Below are 20,256 nucleotides of genomic sequence, written 5' to 3' on the forward strand. Positions count from 1 at the left end.
TTATTCAGTACTTAGGCAACTAGGCCCTTTCCAGGGATATTAAACACGTTCCAAATATAGCTTACCCTACCACCAGCGGGACAGCATATGGGCTGGTGCTGAGAAGAAGTGGCGGAAGAAACTCAGTTACCTTTGTCAGCCTATTCTAAGTAACAAGGAAGTGTTGCGAACTTATGCGACTTTGGGTGTCACGAATTATGACGCTGACTGTACTAAATACGTCTTTGTTTTCCGAAAATAATTCTCACCCAATTAATCGCAGTACAGAGTAAAGACCATTTGCAATTTCACGGTCAAGACTTTGTTTTTGGTGCTAAAGCTTATAGACGTAAATAAAAGTATTTTTGGCGCATAGATGTTGTGTCGAATCAGCAGCAGCTTATTTAAGCAGTCGAAGATATTGTGTCAGGGCTATAGGCTATAGGACAATTTTAATTTCCATTCATGTACCTAGGTACGCATCGCTCGCGGTTTCGACTGCGTGATTTCATAGCGGTCACTGAAAGCTTTATAGCGTATCCCGTATTTGAAATTACTGAACTGTCTTGAAAATCTTGAAATACAGTAGTTGTAACTTTCAAGATTTTTTTATGTTGAATGAGCGAAACAATTGTATCACCCTCTTGATGATTTTATTCGTCAAAACGTAAGGCTATTCACCAATGTCAAAATTATCTCGATACTTATCTATCACAATTTACCAACCACAATTTATCAAATTGCTTCTGAGGTTTATTTAGGTGTGGAAAAGTGGAAATGTACCAAACTACCAACATAACACCCAGATAGAGAGCTACTTTTGCATCGATAATATTTACTCGTTGCATGTTATTTATTTATTAGCCAGAATAATTCTTCTACCAATCGAGAACTAAACAAAAATTTTCCAGTCTTTCTTTTACAAACCGAAATCCATGAAAACACCGCAGACAAAAATATTTTTATCGGAAGCTCAGAAATGCTGAGCTAAGTTGTCTCTTTAAACATTTCTAAGCTATTTATCACGAAAGAACCGTGATACATACATCTATATTGAATCAGAATGAAAGTGTAGGCGGGAGCGGTCACGTTTATATTTCTACTCAATGTCAAGTGCACCGATTCACGGAACCCTCAATGCCGCTTGCCAGAGCCGTAGTAAGGTCCAGACGCTCCTTGAAGTAAGAAAAGAACAATGAAAACTATTAGGAAAATAAGTTATTTTTCTGTTGCTATCCTGAAAGATTCGACTAAATTAAAATAAGTAATGTTGTTTTGAGATTCTTGGATTTGAGTCCCCTTTACATCGGGCCCCAAGGCCCAGAGTGGGGCCCCTACACAGCCCTTATTACGCCCCTGCTTTCGCCTTCAAACACAGGAGCGAAAGAAAAAGTCGCCCGTTCCAGATATTCAATAACAAAAACAAGTGCGTTGACTTATTTTTTTGCACGTTGTCGTTTTCATGCTCTATATTTAGAGAGAAAGCTCTCCTACATACAAAGGAACTGAAAATTGACCGGTAACGTTTCAATGGGGCGTTTTTGGCGAGAATCCAAAGTCTTTGTTTCCTTCCTTATGATTTACAGCGATTATATTATAACTAATTTGGCTTTAGACTGTGACTAGATGCGGTGCAGGCGTTCTTGTCGCGTTTCGGACGTATTTATCGTAGTTTAAATGAGGAGAGGTAATTGATTACATTGAACTTGAGTTACGTTTCATCTTCGTTTCACGGGAATGACACTATGAACGCACATAGTTTGGATAAATTAGACGTTGACGCATCAATTTTATGTGTGACGTATGCGCTGATTTACATTCTAATAAATGATTACGAGTATTTATCTGTGAATGATTAAAATAATCGCTAACGACAAAATTAAATGTCAATATCATTACACATGTTTTCGAGATACGGTTTGGTGATAACATTTTTTGTATTTACTTATCTCTTATCTAATTATTCGGGGAATATTTATTTATTATTTACTACGGTCCTGATAAAAGATAAAAACGTGACATTGACATCATAAAAGCGAATTTCGTACGTCAGTTACACAACTGTAGTCACAGCGAGATAAACTTAAAAAAATGCATCAAGAAGATGGTATTATTTCTATAATAGTGGTGTCCTCTTTTGCCTTAAAACTTTTTTACTTACATAGTTGAAACGCAAAAGGTTGTATGCGAACGATCTCTTAGAGAATAATCTATTGCGGTTGTATACAAATTGTTATGGTGGTAAACGTATTCTGCTGGCAAATTAGACTGATGAGTATCGTTAAAGGTGTAGTCGACAATATTATAGTAGTTTTAAGTAAGTCCCACTCAAGCGCAGTCACACATTATTTATTCTGAACAGCATTTCACGAATCATCTCTTCTATACTTGATAATTACGTCTAATTTTTAATTCCACGATTAGCAATCATTGTGAAATAGTCACAACTATTTGCAACACACAGTTGTTAAATGACGCATAAAATTAAATTTAAATGCGGTTTTCTCTCATGAGGAGGTACACCCACTATACTTTCTCGCTCTGCTTGTTTATTCAATGTGTCATGGCGTAAATATTTCAAAAGTCAAAAGAAGTCTTCCGCTACCGCGAGATTCTATGTTCTTTAAATTCACCGTTTAGCAAATAATCCCCCATTCTTGGGGCAAGTCGATGGAGACTCACTATTAGCATTGAATGGAGATTTGTGGAAGAAAAGTTCACAATCCCCCTTTGATGGGGCGAGTCGATGGGGATTCTCTTTTAGCACTGAACGAGGATTTGTGGAAGAAAAGCTTTTGATGAATTCCATTCATTAAATGAGTATTTGTGGAAGAAAAGTTCACAATCCCCCTTTGACAGGGATTAGTGAACCCGTTTCATTTGACAACCTTCTCACACATAATAAATATTATTTCATTGTCCCCAGGAGCCACAGCTTTATGGTGCGCAGCCGGCGCCGGGCACTTAGGCATAGTGAAGCGACTAGTGCGCGCCGGTGCAAATGTAAACCACGCGACCAAGACACTGAGCACGCCGCTTCGTGCTGCGTGCTTTGACGGACGCCTCGACATCGTGAAATACCTCGTGCGGCACGGCGCCGATATACACAAGGCGAACAAATACAATAATACGTGCCTCATGATAGCAAGTTATAAAGGCCATCTGGATGTGGTAAGTGGCACGCTCATACACAAATGATCACACGCAAGTTGCACACCAACTGTGTTTGGATTGCAGGCACTATGTATACAGTCTTCTCAACCAGCAGTACCGCTTAAATGGTATTCTATATTCTTGAAAGACCTAACCTAGCGTGGCGCATACATAAGGTGAACAAGTACTATACTAACACTCGTGTTCTGGCGCGTCCATGATTAATTCCTATGAGGTTATCACCCGCGCAGTAAATTTAGCAAATCTTCCGATGACTAAAGTCTATTTGCTAAGACTACATAGGACTATAAAGTTCGTGCAAACTACAGACAGGAGATTGGAGAGAAGACATAGACATGTAGAGGTTTTGGTCTCTTATGATTAGACGGCTTTAAAATCCAATCCATGGTGTTTTATTGTTAAGAGCTCCGAAGAATTGTCCGGACTTATTCCTGCCGCCACTTTTCGCCACCGATCTACCCGACAGCACTTCCATCCCCATCACTTAGATGGTTGGCAGTCCACAACAGTACGTTTCTCTAGAAACTTCCTGCCCCGTACAACCAGACTGTGGAATGGACTGTCATCTGCGGTGTTTCCGGACGGATACGACCTGCAAGCTTTCAAGAAGAGAGCGTATCTTCACCTTAAAGGCCGGCAACGCACCTGTAACGCCTCTGGGTCTGCGGGTGTCTATGGGCGACGGTAATCACTTACCATCAGGTGATCCGTCACATAAAAAAAGTATCTATAAATCTATCCAAAATACTCATCACTAATACTCGCATTGCAGGTTCAGTTTCTCCTCGAGAGTGGCGCGCGGGTGGACGAGCGGGCGCTATGTGGCGCGACGGCTCTCCACTTCGCGGCTGAGTGCGGTCACGCGGCGGTTGTATGCGCGCTACTCGACCGCCAGGCTAGGATACTTACCAACGAGAGCGGTGCGTGTTCTATTCCTACTTTATACTTATGCCCGTTTTCACCATAAATCCCTAATTTTTAAGTGACCCATATGAAAAGAAAATTCATATTAAGTCTTACTATAGGGGTGACCTAAAAATTAGGGATTGATGGTGAAAACAGGCATTAGTGTCCTGCCAAAGCTCAGTGTCACGAGTTTGGTCCAGAAGCTAAGTGTGACGAGTTTGGGCCCATCATTGGGGAAAAAATAACTTTAATGTAACGAAAAATACTTGCTTGGGGTCCTTCAATATTTAGTATCCTTTGTTGTCAGAAGGGACAACATGGGACTCACTGAAATGACGTGTGACACGTGACATTGAAGTGTGTTGTGTATGTGTACGGGGAAACAGGACTTCCAATAAACACCTTGTAGATATCAATACTGGTTTATGGTCGGTGGTTTATTTGTCTTTGTAATAACAATACAATTATTTAGGCACGATCAATATGGAGAGCAACTGAGAGTAAGTGAGTGGGCGGAACCGGATGCCGCTAAGCTGTCAAGTCCGAGATGTAATAGAGATAGGACTGTATCCAGTGGCCAACAAAGTGGCCAGACAGTTCGTCGAGTATTCAAATCACCCCAACCAGAGGTGGAATTGTGTAAAGTAATCGTAATCATTTGACAGTTCATAACGTACGATAAATTCAGTTAAACAAAGCGTTTGACAGAATAATCTTACGTTATGAACTGTCAAATGATAACGTTTGCTTTACACAATTCCACCTCAGAAGTGTGAAAAGTCGCTTAGACACATCTAAGGCACTTTTCTTTGCGTGCTTTGTTTATGTACTACACTCGGCATCAAATAAATCGCACCTCCCGCGACAAGCACTTATCAAACGTATGCATCCCCACTTCTCACCAACATTGGTACCATTTGAAAGCCTAGTTCTAAACTTCATTTCATTAAAGGAAAGGTTTTTACCCCAAAAATGTGTCTTTACAAGGATCCAGAGTCACTTCTTCAAAAAATAGGTAGCTACGCTATAACCATTTTTTATGACTACAAAACTGTTAAGTTAGGATTAATCGCTATCCATCTGTTAAAGAGGACACGTGAGATCTTTATTTGGTTTTATAACCATAAAAATTGGTCTAATTGATCCCAGAGGTGAGCCCAAAGTGAGGTCTATTTTCAAGTCACATTTATGGTATATGTTAATCATTTATTTAGAAATGAAATGTATTTTTCTTTAAATTTATTGGGCTTTCAAATAACACCAATATTGTTGGGGTACCTACCATAATTGTGTCAGAAGAAAATCTTTAAAGTTCGCGTCGCGGAAGGTGCGGTTTATTTGATGTTGAGTGTATTATATCTGTATGCATTTACTCAAAGATTATCATTTGTTGCAGGCATGACCCCGCTACAGTGCGCCGCCGAGCGCGCCCGGGCGTCGGTGGTGGAGTTACTGGCGGCGCGGCCTGAAGTCTCGCGCGCGCAGGCCATAGAAGCGCTCGAGCTGCTCGGCGCCTCTTTCGCCAACGACAAGGAGTACTACTGCCTCCGGGTGCGTTCTTTTGTTCGTTTCAGCCGAAAGACGTCCACTGCTGGACAAAGGCCTCCCCCAAGGATTTCCACAAAGACCGGTCTTGCGCCGCTCGCATCCAGGCACCTCCCGCTACCTTCACCAGATCTCCTCTCTCCACCTCCCCTCTCCTCTCCTCACCCCACCTCCTGGTGCGTAGCGTGTCAGTTCTGCTGCCTCCAGGCGCATGGTGTGTAGCGGCAACAGCAGCGGACGCGATAGTGATGAAGACATTAGACAGACCACGACGCGTTACACGAAGTAAAAGACAGCTTCTACCGGGCGTCGGTGGTGGAGCTACTGGCGGCGCGGCCTGAAGTCTCGCGCGCGCAGGCCATAGAAGCGCTCGAGCTGCTCGGCGCCTCTTTCGCCAACGACAAGGAGTACTACTGCCTCCGGGTGAGTAGCGTGCCAGTACTGATGCTTCCAGGCGCATGGTGTGTAGCGGCAACAGCAGACAAGGAGTAGTGCTGCCACCTGTCGCGTAGTGTAATAGCAGCAGCAGTAGCGGACGCGATAGTGATGAAGACAGGAGACAGACCACGACGCGTTACAAGAAGTAAAAGACAGCTTCTACCGGGCGTCGGTGGTGGAGCTACTGGCGGCGCGGCCTGAAGTCTCGCGCGCGCAGGCCATAGAAGCGCTCGAGCTGCTCGGCGCCTCTTTCGCCAATGACAAGGAGTACTACTGCCTCCGGGTGCGTATTGTTCTATAGTCTGGCCCGTGAGCACGTAGAATTTTGTCCAATGACCCCAAGCTACCCATCCTTATCGCTCGCGCGTAATTATGTTGCTATCGCGCTCGCACACTCACTGCGGGCGCCCGTCGCACAGTCGCGACAGCAATATAATTACGCGCGAGCGATAAGGATGGGTAGCTAGGGGTCATTGGTCAAAATTCTACGTGCTCACGGACCAGGCTTTACCAGCAGTAGTAGCGGACTCGGAAGTGTTGGTAGACAGAAGACAAAAACCGTGAGATGATAAAATAACACGTGATGTGATATAGCTTCTTCTGAAGCTAACCTTTATGACAAGGAATGTCCGTTGTTACTTAAACTTTATTTTGTCTGTCTTGGGATAGCGCGAAGAAAAGAAGAGGAGTACTGAAAGAAAGAAAGAAAAACATTTATTTGGTTCTAACTTAAAATATAACACACAGATAACAAAAGGCAAGTAGACACAAGTAGTTAGAACCAAAATTGGCCACCGCTCAGCATGTGTCATGCTCTGGAGCCTTCAGGTTCAGAATGTCCAATTCCCAAAATGTCCAACGGTTTCAAAATGTCCAATTCCCGGAATGTCCAATTCCCAAAATGTCCAATTCTCAAAATGTCCAATTCCCGAAATGTCCAATTCCTGAAATGTCCAGTTCCCGAAATGTCCAATTCCCAAAATGTCCAATCTACTATTATGATTATGATGGGTTTGTTAAATAAGTCCTCATAGGCTTTCTTAAAAATACTTAATAAATAACCATATTTAAATTTAAATAATCATCATTTATTTATTTACAAATTATTCTTTCCTTTTTAGGCCAAAAGAAAAAAATATAAATAACTATACATACTTGTAGGAGTATAAAGTGCAGTAGCTACAAATTTTTTCTACGTACTCTTTGCAAATAATACAATTTTTTTATGTTTATATGCCGATTTGGCAAAAACTAAACGCATTCGTACAGAAATATATTAATTACTAATTTTTAAGAAAGTCTATGAGGACTTTTTAAAAAAACCCATCATAATAGTAGATTGGACATTTTGGGAATAGGACGTTTCGGGAACTGGACATTTCAGGAATTGGACATTTCGGGAATTGGACATTTCGGGAATTGGACGTTCTGGGAATTGGACATTTTGAAACCGTTGGACATTTTGGGAATTGGACATTCTGAACCTGAAGGCTCTGGAGTAGTAAATAAAACCCAGAACATGACGATGTTATTCTGCGCTGACCATTTTTGGAGAGAGCTGGAATACTCGCATAAAATTACTAACAAACATGAGACAACACACAAAAAAACAAACAAAGGAGATAAAACAAAATTAAAATACAAAATTAAAAAAAAAGTAAATAGTTGATGCCCAACATTTCGCTAGCTTGTGGCAGTTATTACGACACGTTCGGTAGTCCACCACAACCCTTTTGGTACTCTTTGGTTACAACCAAACCAACGGGCATACTGTGACTGTGGGGTGTGTAATGTATGATATAACTACATATCATATAATACTTAGAGGATATAACATCATATTTTATAAAATCATTTAGCATAATAATTATTTACTATAATAAACGAATAATATAATTTTAAAACGAATAATTTTAAGACAAATAACTATTAACTGATATAAAATGGTTTGATATAATGAATATTTTCTATAAAACTTACAATGTATAAAATTTAAAACAAATAACATTCAAATCATATAAAAATAAAGTGTCGAACAATCAAATGAGATAAAATTATTTTCCTATAAAACTTAAATCACATAACAATAATAATTTTATATAAAGTTCAATTGTTATAATAAGCATTGCATGCAGCAAGCAAGCAAGCAAACAAGCAAGCTAGCAAACGAGCAAGCAAGCAAGCGAGCAAGCAAGCTAGCAAGCAGGCAAGCAGGGAAGCAAGCAGGCAAGCAAGCAAGCAGGCAAGCAAGCAAGCAAACAAGCAAGCAAGCAAGCAGGCAAGCAAGCAAGCAGGCATGCAGCATGCAAATTTGACTAAAAACTTGAGACTTCTGTCACGGCTCCGGCACTGCGGGGCTCTGGCGGTCCCTCGCGTGCTAATCGTCACAGATGGCTTTCGCTCAACACCGCGTCTTCGGCTTGCTGGCCGGCTTTGCCGGCCAGCCTCAGCCGCGGCGCCTCGCTTCCAGCCACCTGCTCCTCAGCCCGCGGGCCGCCTCGCCCCTCCGTGCCTACGCGCTTCTAAATTACACTCTAGGGGTAGGGCAGACAAGACTACGTGGAGTCGGTTTTACGGCGATTCGTTTTTGTCACTAAAGTCATTTAAGTCAAGCTAAAGAAGAACATACTAAAAGTTATATCTATCAGAAATTATGTCAATTAAAGAGTATACCAAATAGTCGTTATAACAAATAATATTTATTTTATGTAATGGTTATATGAAATATTATTTCTATTAAACAAAATTACATCAAATGAGTCTTAGATTAAGTAAGGTTTATATCAAATGTCTTTATGCGTTTTGATCTTGGACGAATAAACCACTGGACGCGTAACGAGTGACGTTTTCGTCTTTACCCCGCTAGCACTTACCAAGGCTAAATTAGCCATGGTAAATGTTGTCAGGTTGTCACTTTGTCAGTATGACGCGAGCTCTCGAAGAGTAAAAATATCACGAAAAATGGGTAAATGCGCTGTACTTTATTGCAAAAATTATTCCGGTCACACAAGAAATGTTTCTTATCACGCGTAAGTACATTTTGAATCTATTATAGTAGCAATTTTTTCGTAAAATAAATAAAATTTGATATGTAAACAAAATATGATTACGTCATTTTAAAAAGTACTCATTGTACATGTAAATGCTTAAAACATGTAGCATATTTAATTTGATTGGATTATAGGTTTCATTCATTCATTCACATCTCATTTTTTATGACGTAAAGGGCTTGAAAAATGTCGATAAGTTTATCGATATACCAAACAAACTGAAACTGAAATTATTCAAATTAATTTTAGATTTCCAGTGGATCCAAATAGAAGGAGAAAGTGGATAGAGGCAGTCAGAAGACAAAATACGTGGATTTCAACTAAAAACCACTGCATTTGTAGCATTCATTTTGCGGAAGAATGCTACAATGCCAATTCTACGAAACAGAGAAAACTGCACAAAGATTCTATACCTACATTGAATTTGCCTAAATTTGTAAGTACAATCATTATCAAATTTTATTAGATATTTTATCTTAAAAGTCAACTAATTCACCAAAATATCAGTAGACACAAAACATTTATGGTTCAAATTGTGTAACTGGTATGGCTCAAAAGATAAGGAGACATATAAAGTGCCCTAAAGGGCTACCTTTTTTAGGGTTCCGTAGTCCTGACAAGGAACCCTTATAGTTTTGCTATGTCTGTCTGTCCGAGGTTTTGCTTGGAAACTATTGGCACTAGAGAGCTGTAATTTTGTGGAGGTATGTATATTAATCACGCCGATAAAACAGTAAGATAAAATTTTGAAAAAAAAAATTATTACGGTAGCTAGTTGCTTTACATCTAGGGGTCATCTTCTACCTCATCGTGTGGGATATCGTTGGACAAGTCTTTTAAAATTGCTTAGGGGTTTTTAAGGCTTTTTTTCCATTTAGAGATCTGTTTGCAAATTATTAAAGTTTAAAGTGCCAATTTTTTTTCGAGTCCCCTCTAAAAACTAAACCGTTAGCTTGAAAAATCTGGGAAAATTCATAATAATAATTTATTTTATGACCTTTCAAGGAAAACTATAACGGTTAAGATACATCAGTTAGTTTAGGAGTAATAGTCATTTGACTCATGTGTTATACTTAACTAATAAAAATTCCTTAGAAGAAAATACAAAAAGTTACTTTAGATGAAGTAATTGCTTGCTTCTAAAATATATTGTGTTAACGACGGACAACAACTACGGAACCCTACATTACGCGTGGCCCCCGCCCGACACGCACTTGGTCGGTTTTTTTTAAGTTATCTTTGACATTCATAAGTGCCAAAACACTGGTCAAATTTGAATAAAATATTTTTGATGTTGATTGATTTTTTGGCTTTATTTTAGTCACATGAAACAAAAGATGATGAGATCCACACAGATGGAACATACAATTTAACCTTTTCATTGCATCTAAATATTAATAATATCATCACAAAAATACGCCAAATGACCACGATTACATATTATTATTATTTTTTATTTTATTAACAGGTTTTATTTTCAGTATGCAATACCGAGGTGGAACCTTTTAGATCTGTGTCATCCCCTCACGTTTAGTGAAATACCGGGGTGGTTGGAACTTGATTTGGTCCATCCTGTCATCAACTGTTTTTCAATGGGACGACTTCTGAACATCAGAGAGATCTTGACTGTCAAGATACGTGAATTAGGCCACTGAACTTTTCAAAACAAAACCAACACAGGTGAAATATCTGAGCATCTCCCTTGACAACAAATTGAACTGGGCGAGTCATATCGACAACATGCATAGTGCCTAGCAAACATAGCGGCCACGGGTTGTATGAGAACCACTATATCGGCATCACTTGACTTCTTTCTGAATCTCTACATTTAGACCTCATTATTCAGAAGGAAGCACAAGCACCCACTCTAAGACTTGAAGGAAACGATCTATGAAAGCAAAACAAGGAGACAGGATATTCTGCGATTCTGCACAAAACCCTAAAAGAAATACCCCTCATCAACAGGATAGGTACCCTGTGTACACATCTTCGACCAAAGATAATATCCAGCTTACAGCGGAAACGCGAAATTGCTCTGGAATCAATGAAGTTAGGATATACCGACGTCTTCAAAACCGAAATAAGTACTGGGAGGTCTTCTCGAATGACCTAAACATAAGAATATCAACAACATTAGATAAGAATTAAATAATCTCAGATAGTGCATCCGTACTGCAAGCACTACAAAGCAATACATTGTCATAATGTTATCAAATTGTGTTTTATGAAATGTATAGAAATAGGCTATTGATGAAACTTTTGTCCGTGACGTGAGACAGATTATAACATTTGTTGAGACCAAAAGCTAGTTAGCAGTCGATCGTAACAGAATATTACTTGTTTATTGCTTTACGAATTTGATAATGATAACACAGCAAAAAAATATTTCACCTAGTTACCTACCTATATGAATAACTTGTAATATTATTTGTACCTATGATTTACCAATGGCACTATAATAAACACGATACAATAATTAATTATAGTCTTTCAATTAAAGAAACTTTCAATATTAAATCAATCCATAATTTTATTCATTTATCTCGTTAGGTTCATTCATTCATTCATTTACATAACTATCGATAAAAATTTACGATCTTTTCCCAGCACTAAATGTCATTATTTGACAATTGTCAAACCTCTCCCCCCGCAAAAAGTGGTTGATCGTGTTTCCTTAGAAATCTTGTAGGTTTCGTGTCCAGTGGTTTATTCGTCCAAGGTTTTGATTGGTATCTGAAATGACATTATTAGAAATGATTTATTATATGAAGTAAACATTATATGTTAAAAAATTATATCAAGTGTTATTATAACATACGTTTATTATACAATATGAACGTTATTGAAATGAATTTATATCATATAAACTTATATAAACTGTCACGCACCCGTGACTGTGCTGTTCAAACTGTTCATACAATAATTTAGTAACATTTACGTTCTTCAGATGGCGTACCAATATTTGCACAGAGCGATGGCGATGCGTTACGACACACGATACGGACTGCTATTGAAGAAACCGGCCGATCCTATACCTGCTTACGATAATTGGAAAGAGAGCACTACACTTGAGGTAAACATCATCTGAGTGATTTTGATTTGATTAATCAATGTGTCTACCTCTTCCTAAATTAATTTTAAGACTTCATATGATATGTTATTAGAACTATTAGGTGACATTACATAGCTGAGAGCCTGCCTATAATGTTTACTGACAGGTTGAGCTTCCCAGTCAGTTAAACTTGTTGATTTTAAGGCTGCCTTTCCACCAGAGAAAACCAATAGAATCGCTACATTACCTCGCCTGGGTAATTGAAGTGATTCTATTGGTTCTTTACAAATGCATCCTTTGCTACGCATCCTCGCACATCTAAGGTGGAAACGCAGCCTTAGCCCTGTTTTGCGTAGTCTTCTCAGTTTACGTCTCTTTAAGACTTCTAGTGGGTTCTGGAAGTTTCTATATCGGTGGTTCCCAAAGTTGTCTGGGCTACGACTCATCTAATACAAGTTCCCAAACTCGGGATCCACCTACAGGAAATTTCGCCCGCTGCCCAGTGGTTGGATCCGTAGGGTGGTGTCTAGTTCTACAGGCAGGGCCCACTTAATGTTCGCTCGCGGAGTCGCGTCCCACTGGGTTGCGACCCATAGTTTGGGAAAGCCTGTTCTAGACGCTTGTATATCGTTCCAAACTAATGTTTTTGGTGCTGGTGGTGGTTTTTGGTTTAACTCGGCATGGGGCACACTGAAAACCAGCGTCGTGGCCTCCCTCACCGGGGGCCACGGCATATGCTGAGTGGGGTCCCATTGCGATGGGCATCGATGTGCGACAGGGTGGCACTGCTTAGTTTACTTTCTCTTCCATTGTATGTTTTATGTGTTACCTCTGTCTTGTTTGCTTTTTTATTTACCTCTTTTGTCTTTTGTGATGTCCATGGCAATAAATGTTTCTTTCTTTCTTTCTTTCTTTTTAGGAAGTGGAGCGCCTGCACGGCAACGCGCACGGGCTGCACATGGAGGGGCTGACGGTGCGCGAGCGCGTGCTGGGGCGCGGCTGCCCCGACCTGCCGCACCCCGTCGTGTTCCGCGGCGCCGTGTTCGCCGACGAGGCGCGCTTCGACCGCTGCCTCGCGCTGTGGCGCCACGCGCTGCTGCTGCGGCAGCACAACGCGGTCAGTAGCACGCGGCTCCCTCGCCCCCTGCCGCACCCCGTCGTGTTCCGCGGCGCCGTGTTCGCCGACGAGGCGCGCTTCGACCGCTGCCTCGCGCTGTGGCGCCACGCGCTGCTGCTGCGGCAGCACAACGCGGTCAGTAGCACGCGGCTCCCTCGCCCCCTGCCGCACCCCGTCGTGTTCCGCGGCGCCGTGTTCGCCGACGAGGCGCGCTTCGACCGCTGCCTCGCGCTGTGGCGCCACGCGCTGCTGCTGCGGCAGCACAACGCGGTCAGTAGCACGCGGCTCCCTCGCCCCCTGCCGCACCCCGTCGTGTTCCGCGGCGCCGTGTTCGCCGACGAGGCGCGCTTCGACCGCTGCCTCGCGCTGTGGCGCCACGCGCTGCTGCTGCGGCAGCACAACGCGGTCAGTAGCACGCGGCTCCCTCGCCCCCTGCCGCACCCCGTCGTGTTCCGCGGCGCCGTGTTCGCCGACGAGGCGCGCTTCGACCGCTGCCTCGCGCTGTGGCGCCACGCGCTGCTGCTGCGGCAGCACAACGCGGTCAGTAGCACGCGGCTCCCTCGCCCCCTGCCGCACCCCGTCGTGTTCCGCGGCGCCGTGTTCGCCGACGAGGCGCGCTTCGACCGCTGCCTCGCGCTGTGGCGCCACGCGCTGCTGCTGCGGCAGCAAAACGCGGTCAGTAGCACCAGAGTAAATACAAATGAGTAGGTCATCTTCATAGAAACGCACGGGCGCGGTTTGTATGCGAGCGCGCCAACACGTATGCGTCGCGCACGCACACACTAACAAAATTTTACGGGGAATTTTGTCAGTGTGACGCACACACTGACAAAATGCGCGCCGCATACGTATTGCCGCGCTCACATACAAACCGCGCCCGGTGCGTTTCTATGAAGATAACCTACTCATTTGTATTTACTCTGGTAGCATGCAGCTCCCTCTGCCCCCATACACCTCCCCCTACTTGTCTACAGCTTCCCCTGCCCCCTATAGCTCCGTCTTGCTTCCTAAAGCTCCTCGTGCCACCCTACAGCTCTTCCTTTTCCCCTACTGCTTCCTTTTCTTCGCCAAAGCACCCCCTGCCGCACCCTGGTCGTCTTCTTCCTGCAAGTTTCTGGAGTGGAGGTCACGTACCGGCAAGACGCCGAGTACCCACGAGGTGGACAAACGATCTCAAAATGCCAACAGGAAAGCGGAAGCAAACTGGATACAGGCCGCTACCAACCGGGCAATCTGGAATTCATTTGGGGAGGTCTATATTCAACTGTAGACTTATGACTATGGCTAAACTTATGATGATGATAAGGCCATTATTTGTGCTTAATACTTGGTGCCACAGACGGATGATAGGACCTAGTCGCTAGTGGCGCCAATCTGATGAGTGCAAATACAATTCAGTCATACCACCCACCAGTTGGCGACACTGTCGAGTGATACCTTAATCGCTAGTGACGCCAACAGTAGTAACTAGTGAACACAAATACAAAATCCCTCGTTAGATTTATTATGATTTCTATCTATTAAGATAAATAAATAAATAAATATCCTTGGACATTTTTACACTACGCTTCTAATCCCAAACTAAGCAAAGCTTATACTATGGGTACTAGACAACGGATATTAACATACTTAAATACTTTTTTTGTAAATACATACTTAATATACATAGTAACACCCAGACCCGTCACAGAAATTAAAATTCATCACTTCAATTTCTGTCCGGCCGGGAATCGAACCCGGGACCTCTCGGCATAGTAGTCCGTTCCGAACCACTACACCAAACGGCCGACAAAAAGAGAGAGACAAAAAGAGCTAAACTAACGATTGTTTTTTTTTTCAGGTCTCCGTGGTGAAAGATTTGCTCAGATTCGCTCAAGTGTTCTCTCAGATGATTCACATAGGAATAGAATTACCGCTCACACACGTAAGAAAACTTCCTATATTTCATAGTAAAGAATCTTATGTATTTGATTTTATTTCATTGTCCCCGTTGAATCGCCACATCAAAGGGGGATTGTGAACTTTTCTTCCACGAATCCCCATCAGTCCGTAGCACTGTATTGTGTTAGAAAAAATTACACATTAATTTGTCATTTTTTATAGTGTCCTTTGATCTTTATTATGTATTATAAAAAATATTAAATGATTTTTTTATTATTAAATAAGTTCTTAATGATCTTGTTTCTATTTTACAGGTCTGTTATGTATTGGAAGCATGTGCCGAGGAATTACAAAGAGGAAAAACACTATGGGAGAAGCCACTACCAAACCACGACCCAGAACCTTTAGTAGTATGTAAATAACAACATTGTCGTAAAGCAAAACATTGCTGCTACACGCTACACTGATTTGCACACATACATTATCAATTTATTAGATGGGTACCATTAACAAGTATGATTGACCTTTAAGACTCCAGTGAATAGGTATTTTGAGCAAACGTATTCTGTTATAAAAAACAAAAATATTTGTACAATGAATGGACTAGCTTTTAATCCTAATCTTTCTCGACTAGGCGCAGTTACACTGCGGGATATTGATCGAGATTCATAGTGTAAACACGCATTTCAATTAGTTTCGACATGAGTCGCCCATACTTCGGTGTGCGAGCTAGCGCTTCGTCTCGGTCAATTTCCCGCATAGTGTAACTGCGCCATATAATAACATTGTACTAGCTTCTCTATTCACTTGTGTTTTAAAGGATTTGTGATTTGTTTCCTTCTAAAGAATGGTACAATCGCATAAAAAAGGTCAGTTTTATTTATATTTTTTATAATATTATTTTTTTCTCTACCACATCCATCACACTCTTATAATTGAGCTTATGTAATTGACAAAATCTATTTTTTGTTCGTCTTTTGCTGATTTTTTTAAAGTATATTACAACTCAATCAACTGTACTTCATCTTACTTCACGACCAAACTTTCGTTCATACAAAAAAATCGCTTACGCTTGCAAATGAATTATTCCGATTGGATTCTGTCAATCGATTCCGCGCTTTATCACCGTTGCACAGAGTCCAATCGCTGGCGAGTTCATTCCAAGTAGTGACGCGAAGAGTTTGGTCGCCACGATGGTTTTGCAGGAGGAGTATGAGAGCAACGTGCGGACAGCGCTGTATCTAGTCGCTGTGGCTGCAAGACTGCTGGAAAACGAAGGGAATTGTGAAGTGAGTGTTATTTACTATTGCAACATGTTTTTGGATCGATTTCGACCTTTATTCTGAAGCAGTAAAGTCCAAAATCCATTGGGGGAAAATCGTTATTTATACGTTAAGTATGTTCAAAATGTATTGAAAATATTGTGATAACACGTTGTTATAAATCTTAAGACGAGTAACATCCCCGCAAAGAATAAAAGGTGCTGAATACGAATTCACGATTATATGCTTTGAAGTAGGAAAAAGAAACGCTGTAGCTCATGGCACGCGCCTGTACTAAGTAGTATGGATGCTGCGTGTTATTTTAATGCGTCGAGTGACGTTACAACATTTTGAGATAATTCTGCCTAATTGTCTTAAAAAAGGACTGGTCGATTTAGAAGAAATGTGATAAACAAAAATAGTACATAAATCATCTTTATAAAAGTCACATGTTACACTAATACCTCCAGTTTTTCCGCCATCTAATTAACTAGAAATGTAACTATCCCAGACCCAAAATAACCAGTACATCATACGTTACAGGAAACCAAATGTTCAATCCGAAGAGCCGTGTTCAGGCTGCGACACGTGCGACTAAGGTCTGGTCAAACGCTACTGCACTTGGCAGCCGATAGGCGGACGCCTGTAGACGACTTCCATACCAGCGACGTGTGCCAGTAAGTTCTACCAGTACTGCCAGCACAACAAACTTTCGAGTTCGAATCGTTTGCGCATTCGAATCGCCATCAAAAGATTTAGTACGAAAACTACAACAGCGCCCTTGTGAACGTGTCGTAAAGTGAACTTAGTATGAGAAATGGTTGCACGAAACCTATTTTAAGAATCAAAATTGTCACGTTACCCTTAAGCGAAGGTTGAGTATCGAATTTTGTCGAATACGCAAACGGTTCGATGACGAAAGTTGTTCATGCTAGAGGTACAGGCCTGTTCATCTCTTCGAGTATGCATCGAAAACAAAACACGCACGGTGTACTCTCCTGAGATGCTTAATCCACAAGGCATTCACGAGCAAGTAGTAAGAGCTATAGTCTGGTCCGTGAGCACGTAGAATTTTGTCCAATGACCCCAAGCTACCCATCCTTCTCGCTCCCGTGTAATTATATTTGCTGTCGCGACTGTGCGACGGGCGCCCGCAGTGAGTGTGCGAGCGCGACAGCAACATAATTACACGCGAGCGATAAGGATGGGTAGCTTGGGGTCATTGGACAAAATTCTACGTGCTCACGGACCAGGTTTTATCCCCCTCGATCGGGCCCACTTCCCCCTCGATCGGGCCCACTAGAGTGAGCCCGCCGTAGGCTGGACTTTGGTCCAACACCGCGGTGGGCAACCCTCTAGTTGGGTTCGCCACTGATCGGGCGCCTTATGCGCTCGATACGGCCCGATCGCGAACGTCGGTCTGCGACCGACGCGGACGAGCCTGGGCTTCGCTTCGCGAAGCCCACACTCGGCCTCGTCGGCACGCGCACCGACGATCGCCAAACGGCTAGAGTACCTTCTGTACTCGCCACTCTGCCCGGTGAAGCTGGAAAAGCTCTTCAAGCTACCAGCGCGCGTCCCTTAAAAAAAAAAAAAAAAAAAAACAGGTTTTAGATGGCGACACAGTAGCTTCTTCTAAAGCCGTATTTAGGCTACGACACGTTCGACTAAGGTCTGGTCAAACGCTACTGCACTAAGCAGCCGACCGGTGAACGCCTGTAGACGACTTCCATACCAGCGACGTGTGCCAGTAAGTACTACCCATAAAGTTATTATACCTAGCGGAATAGAGCAACAAAGGACTGAGCGAGCGAGAAGTCACTAGCAGTAACACTGTGATAAAGAGAGATGCGTGATGCGACGTGACACAACCATAACAGAACCGTGTGCAATTATTTGACAGTTTGCTAGCACTTATTGACACGCTGAAAATTTGAGCTCTGGTATTTTTTCAAATTTTACGTTAGTATTCTTCAACCATTGTTAAAAAAATATTCACAATGGAAATAAGAAAAAAAAAATGCATGCGTGGCGCTAGATGGCGACACAGTAGCTTCGTGTAACAGTCAGCCCTATCGCATCGGCACAGTACCGATCACTGACATAGGTATGTCAAACAAAACTGTGCTCGACTCGGAGACAAGTTAAATTACACCATATTGTTGACGACATTGAGTCTAGACTTGTATGTATTATTGTACAATTGTTGGTAAACCAATAAATAAAATAAAATAAAAAATAGACATTTTTAAAATACCTTCGCAAAGAAAACTTTCTGTACGCAGTACTTATTATGATTTGTTCGCAGATTTCCTTGTATGCGGTCTACCCGGCTACTGCTAGAGTGCGGCTTGGACGTGGACGCGTCCGACGACATGCGGCGGACGGCGCTACACGTCGCGCTCATATCCTACCAGCTCATACCATGTAAGTTGGTTATATTTTGGTTCTTTGTTGCTGTATACTCGTATTTAGTGAAGCAACAAAAATTGTCGTGAACAATTCACAAACAGAATACACAAGTCAATCGAAATAAGTAATGGTGCGTCCAGACTGGGCGAACGGGCTCGCGCGGCAAACTCGACATCCTGCTCACTCTAAGAGCAGGGTGAGCAGGATGACCCAATGTGGACGCACCATAAGACATCAGCGCGACAAGTGTATAATAGACATTAAAAAAAACGTTGCTTGTGTAATGGCCTTAACTCCCGTTGCGCGACCATTATACATACATGCATCACTATTTTTTACTCAGTAAAAAATCTTATATGATTCACTGATTCTTTATCGTGCACGATAAAAATATTCTTCAACTTTAATTACCGCGACAAAAAATGGTCTGTCCTTTCCAAAGACAATTTATTTATTTATTTAAAATCTTTATTGCACACATAAAAAACAGTGGTACAACAGGCGAGCTTAATGCCATGTGGCATTCTCTTCCAGCTACCCAGAAAATTAAACAAAACAGAGAATTAAATTTACCTCTGTTTAAACATAAATTACATCAGAATTGCTAAAATAAAGTGGCAGTGGGCGGGGCACATAGCTCGTAGAGCTGATGGCTGATGAGGCAGAAAAGTTCTCGAGAGGTGACCACGGGCCGGAAGATGTAGCGTGGGCAGGTAGGATGTACAAGGTGTACCCTTTCTAGGTGAAGCGCAGGACCTGTCGTCACGAAATCCTTGGGGGAGGCCTTTGTCCAGCAGTGGACGTCATTCGGTTGGAACGAACGAACACCATCAGGTGATCCGTCTGTTCGTTTGCCTCCTGTCACATAAAAAAAAATCAGTGTGAATACATGTTCGCCTCAATAGACAGTTTGACACCATTCCCCAAAAATTAGAAATCACAACTTTTCTAAAAAGACACTCCATTCTGGTCTTAAAAAATTAATTAATTTTTGGTCGCATTGTAATTGAAAAAAGTAGTTTCATTAAGTTGACAAAATAGTGACGTCACTTGCTTGTAGTGCCATACAAAATCTATGGGAGTTTCGTTCTGACGTTGAGCGACCTAAAACATTTCAGCTGTACACAAAATAAGAACGTCGTTAATGTGTTTTCAGACGAAAGAGAACAATGGAGCGAGGCGCTGTGCGGCGTAGTGTGCGAGTTACTTGGCAGGGGCGCGCACGTTGACGCTATGGATTCGGACGGGATCACGCCCCTCGTGGCATCTATAGGAGGTCAGTCTTTAGAAAGAAAGAAAGATAACAAATCCCACCACCACCCATGGCCATACCAACCTAGCGGTTATTGTGGCCGAATCTTGAGAGATGCACGCGGAAATTATATCTGCTAGGTTGTTGGCACTCCACCGCGTGTAATTCTTGACTCTCTACAAGTTCTT

General features: G+C 42.1%; 1 protein-coding gene and 1 long non-coding RNA gene across 2 annotated transcripts in view; both read left to right on the forward strand.

The window, feature by feature from the left end:
• The window catches only part of LOC135079852 (protein fem-1 homolog B), a 28,693-nt gene that overhangs the window by 4,230 nt on the left and 4,207 nt on the right, over window positions 1–20,256 (forward strand). Inside the window, exons 3-13 of the mRNA XM_063974466.1 lie at window positions 2,906–3,150; window positions 3,926–4,073; window positions 5,456–5,610; window positions 12,040–12,165; window positions 13,064–13,261; window positions 15,102–15,185; window positions 15,457–15,552; window positions 16,348–16,431; window positions 16,948–17,081; window positions 18,713–18,839; window positions 19,009–19,012. Coding sequence (XP_063830536.1) covers window positions 2,906–3,150; window positions 3,926–4,073; window positions 5,456–5,610; window positions 12,040–12,165; window positions 13,064–13,261; window positions 15,102–15,185; window positions 15,457–15,552; window positions 16,348–16,431; window positions 16,948–17,081; window positions 18,713–18,839; window positions 19,009–19,012 — 1,401 coding nt within the window. The remainder of the gene's footprint in view (window positions 1–2,905; window positions 3,151–3,925; window positions 4,074–5,455; window positions 5,611–12,039; window positions 12,166–13,063; window positions 13,262–15,101; window positions 15,186–15,456; window positions 15,553–16,347; window positions 16,432–16,947; window positions 17,082–18,712; window positions 18,840–19,008; window positions 19,013–20,256) is intronic.
• Window positions 8,854–10,925, forward strand: LOC135079854 (uncharacterized). Its single transcript, XR_010258910.1, has 3 exons — window positions 8,854–9,071; window positions 9,342–9,528; window positions 10,561–10,925. It is a non-coding gene; the product is annotated as an uncharacterized LOC135079854 (long non-coding RNA).

The sequence above is a fragment of the Ostrinia nubilalis genome, chromosome 17 (assembly GCF_963855985.1).
Source record: "Ostrinia nubilalis chromosome 17, ilOstNubi1.1, whole genome shotgun sequence".
NCBI classification, from domain to species: domain Eukaryota; kingdom Metazoa; phylum Arthropoda; class Insecta; order Lepidoptera; family Crambidae; genus Ostrinia; species Ostrinia nubilalis.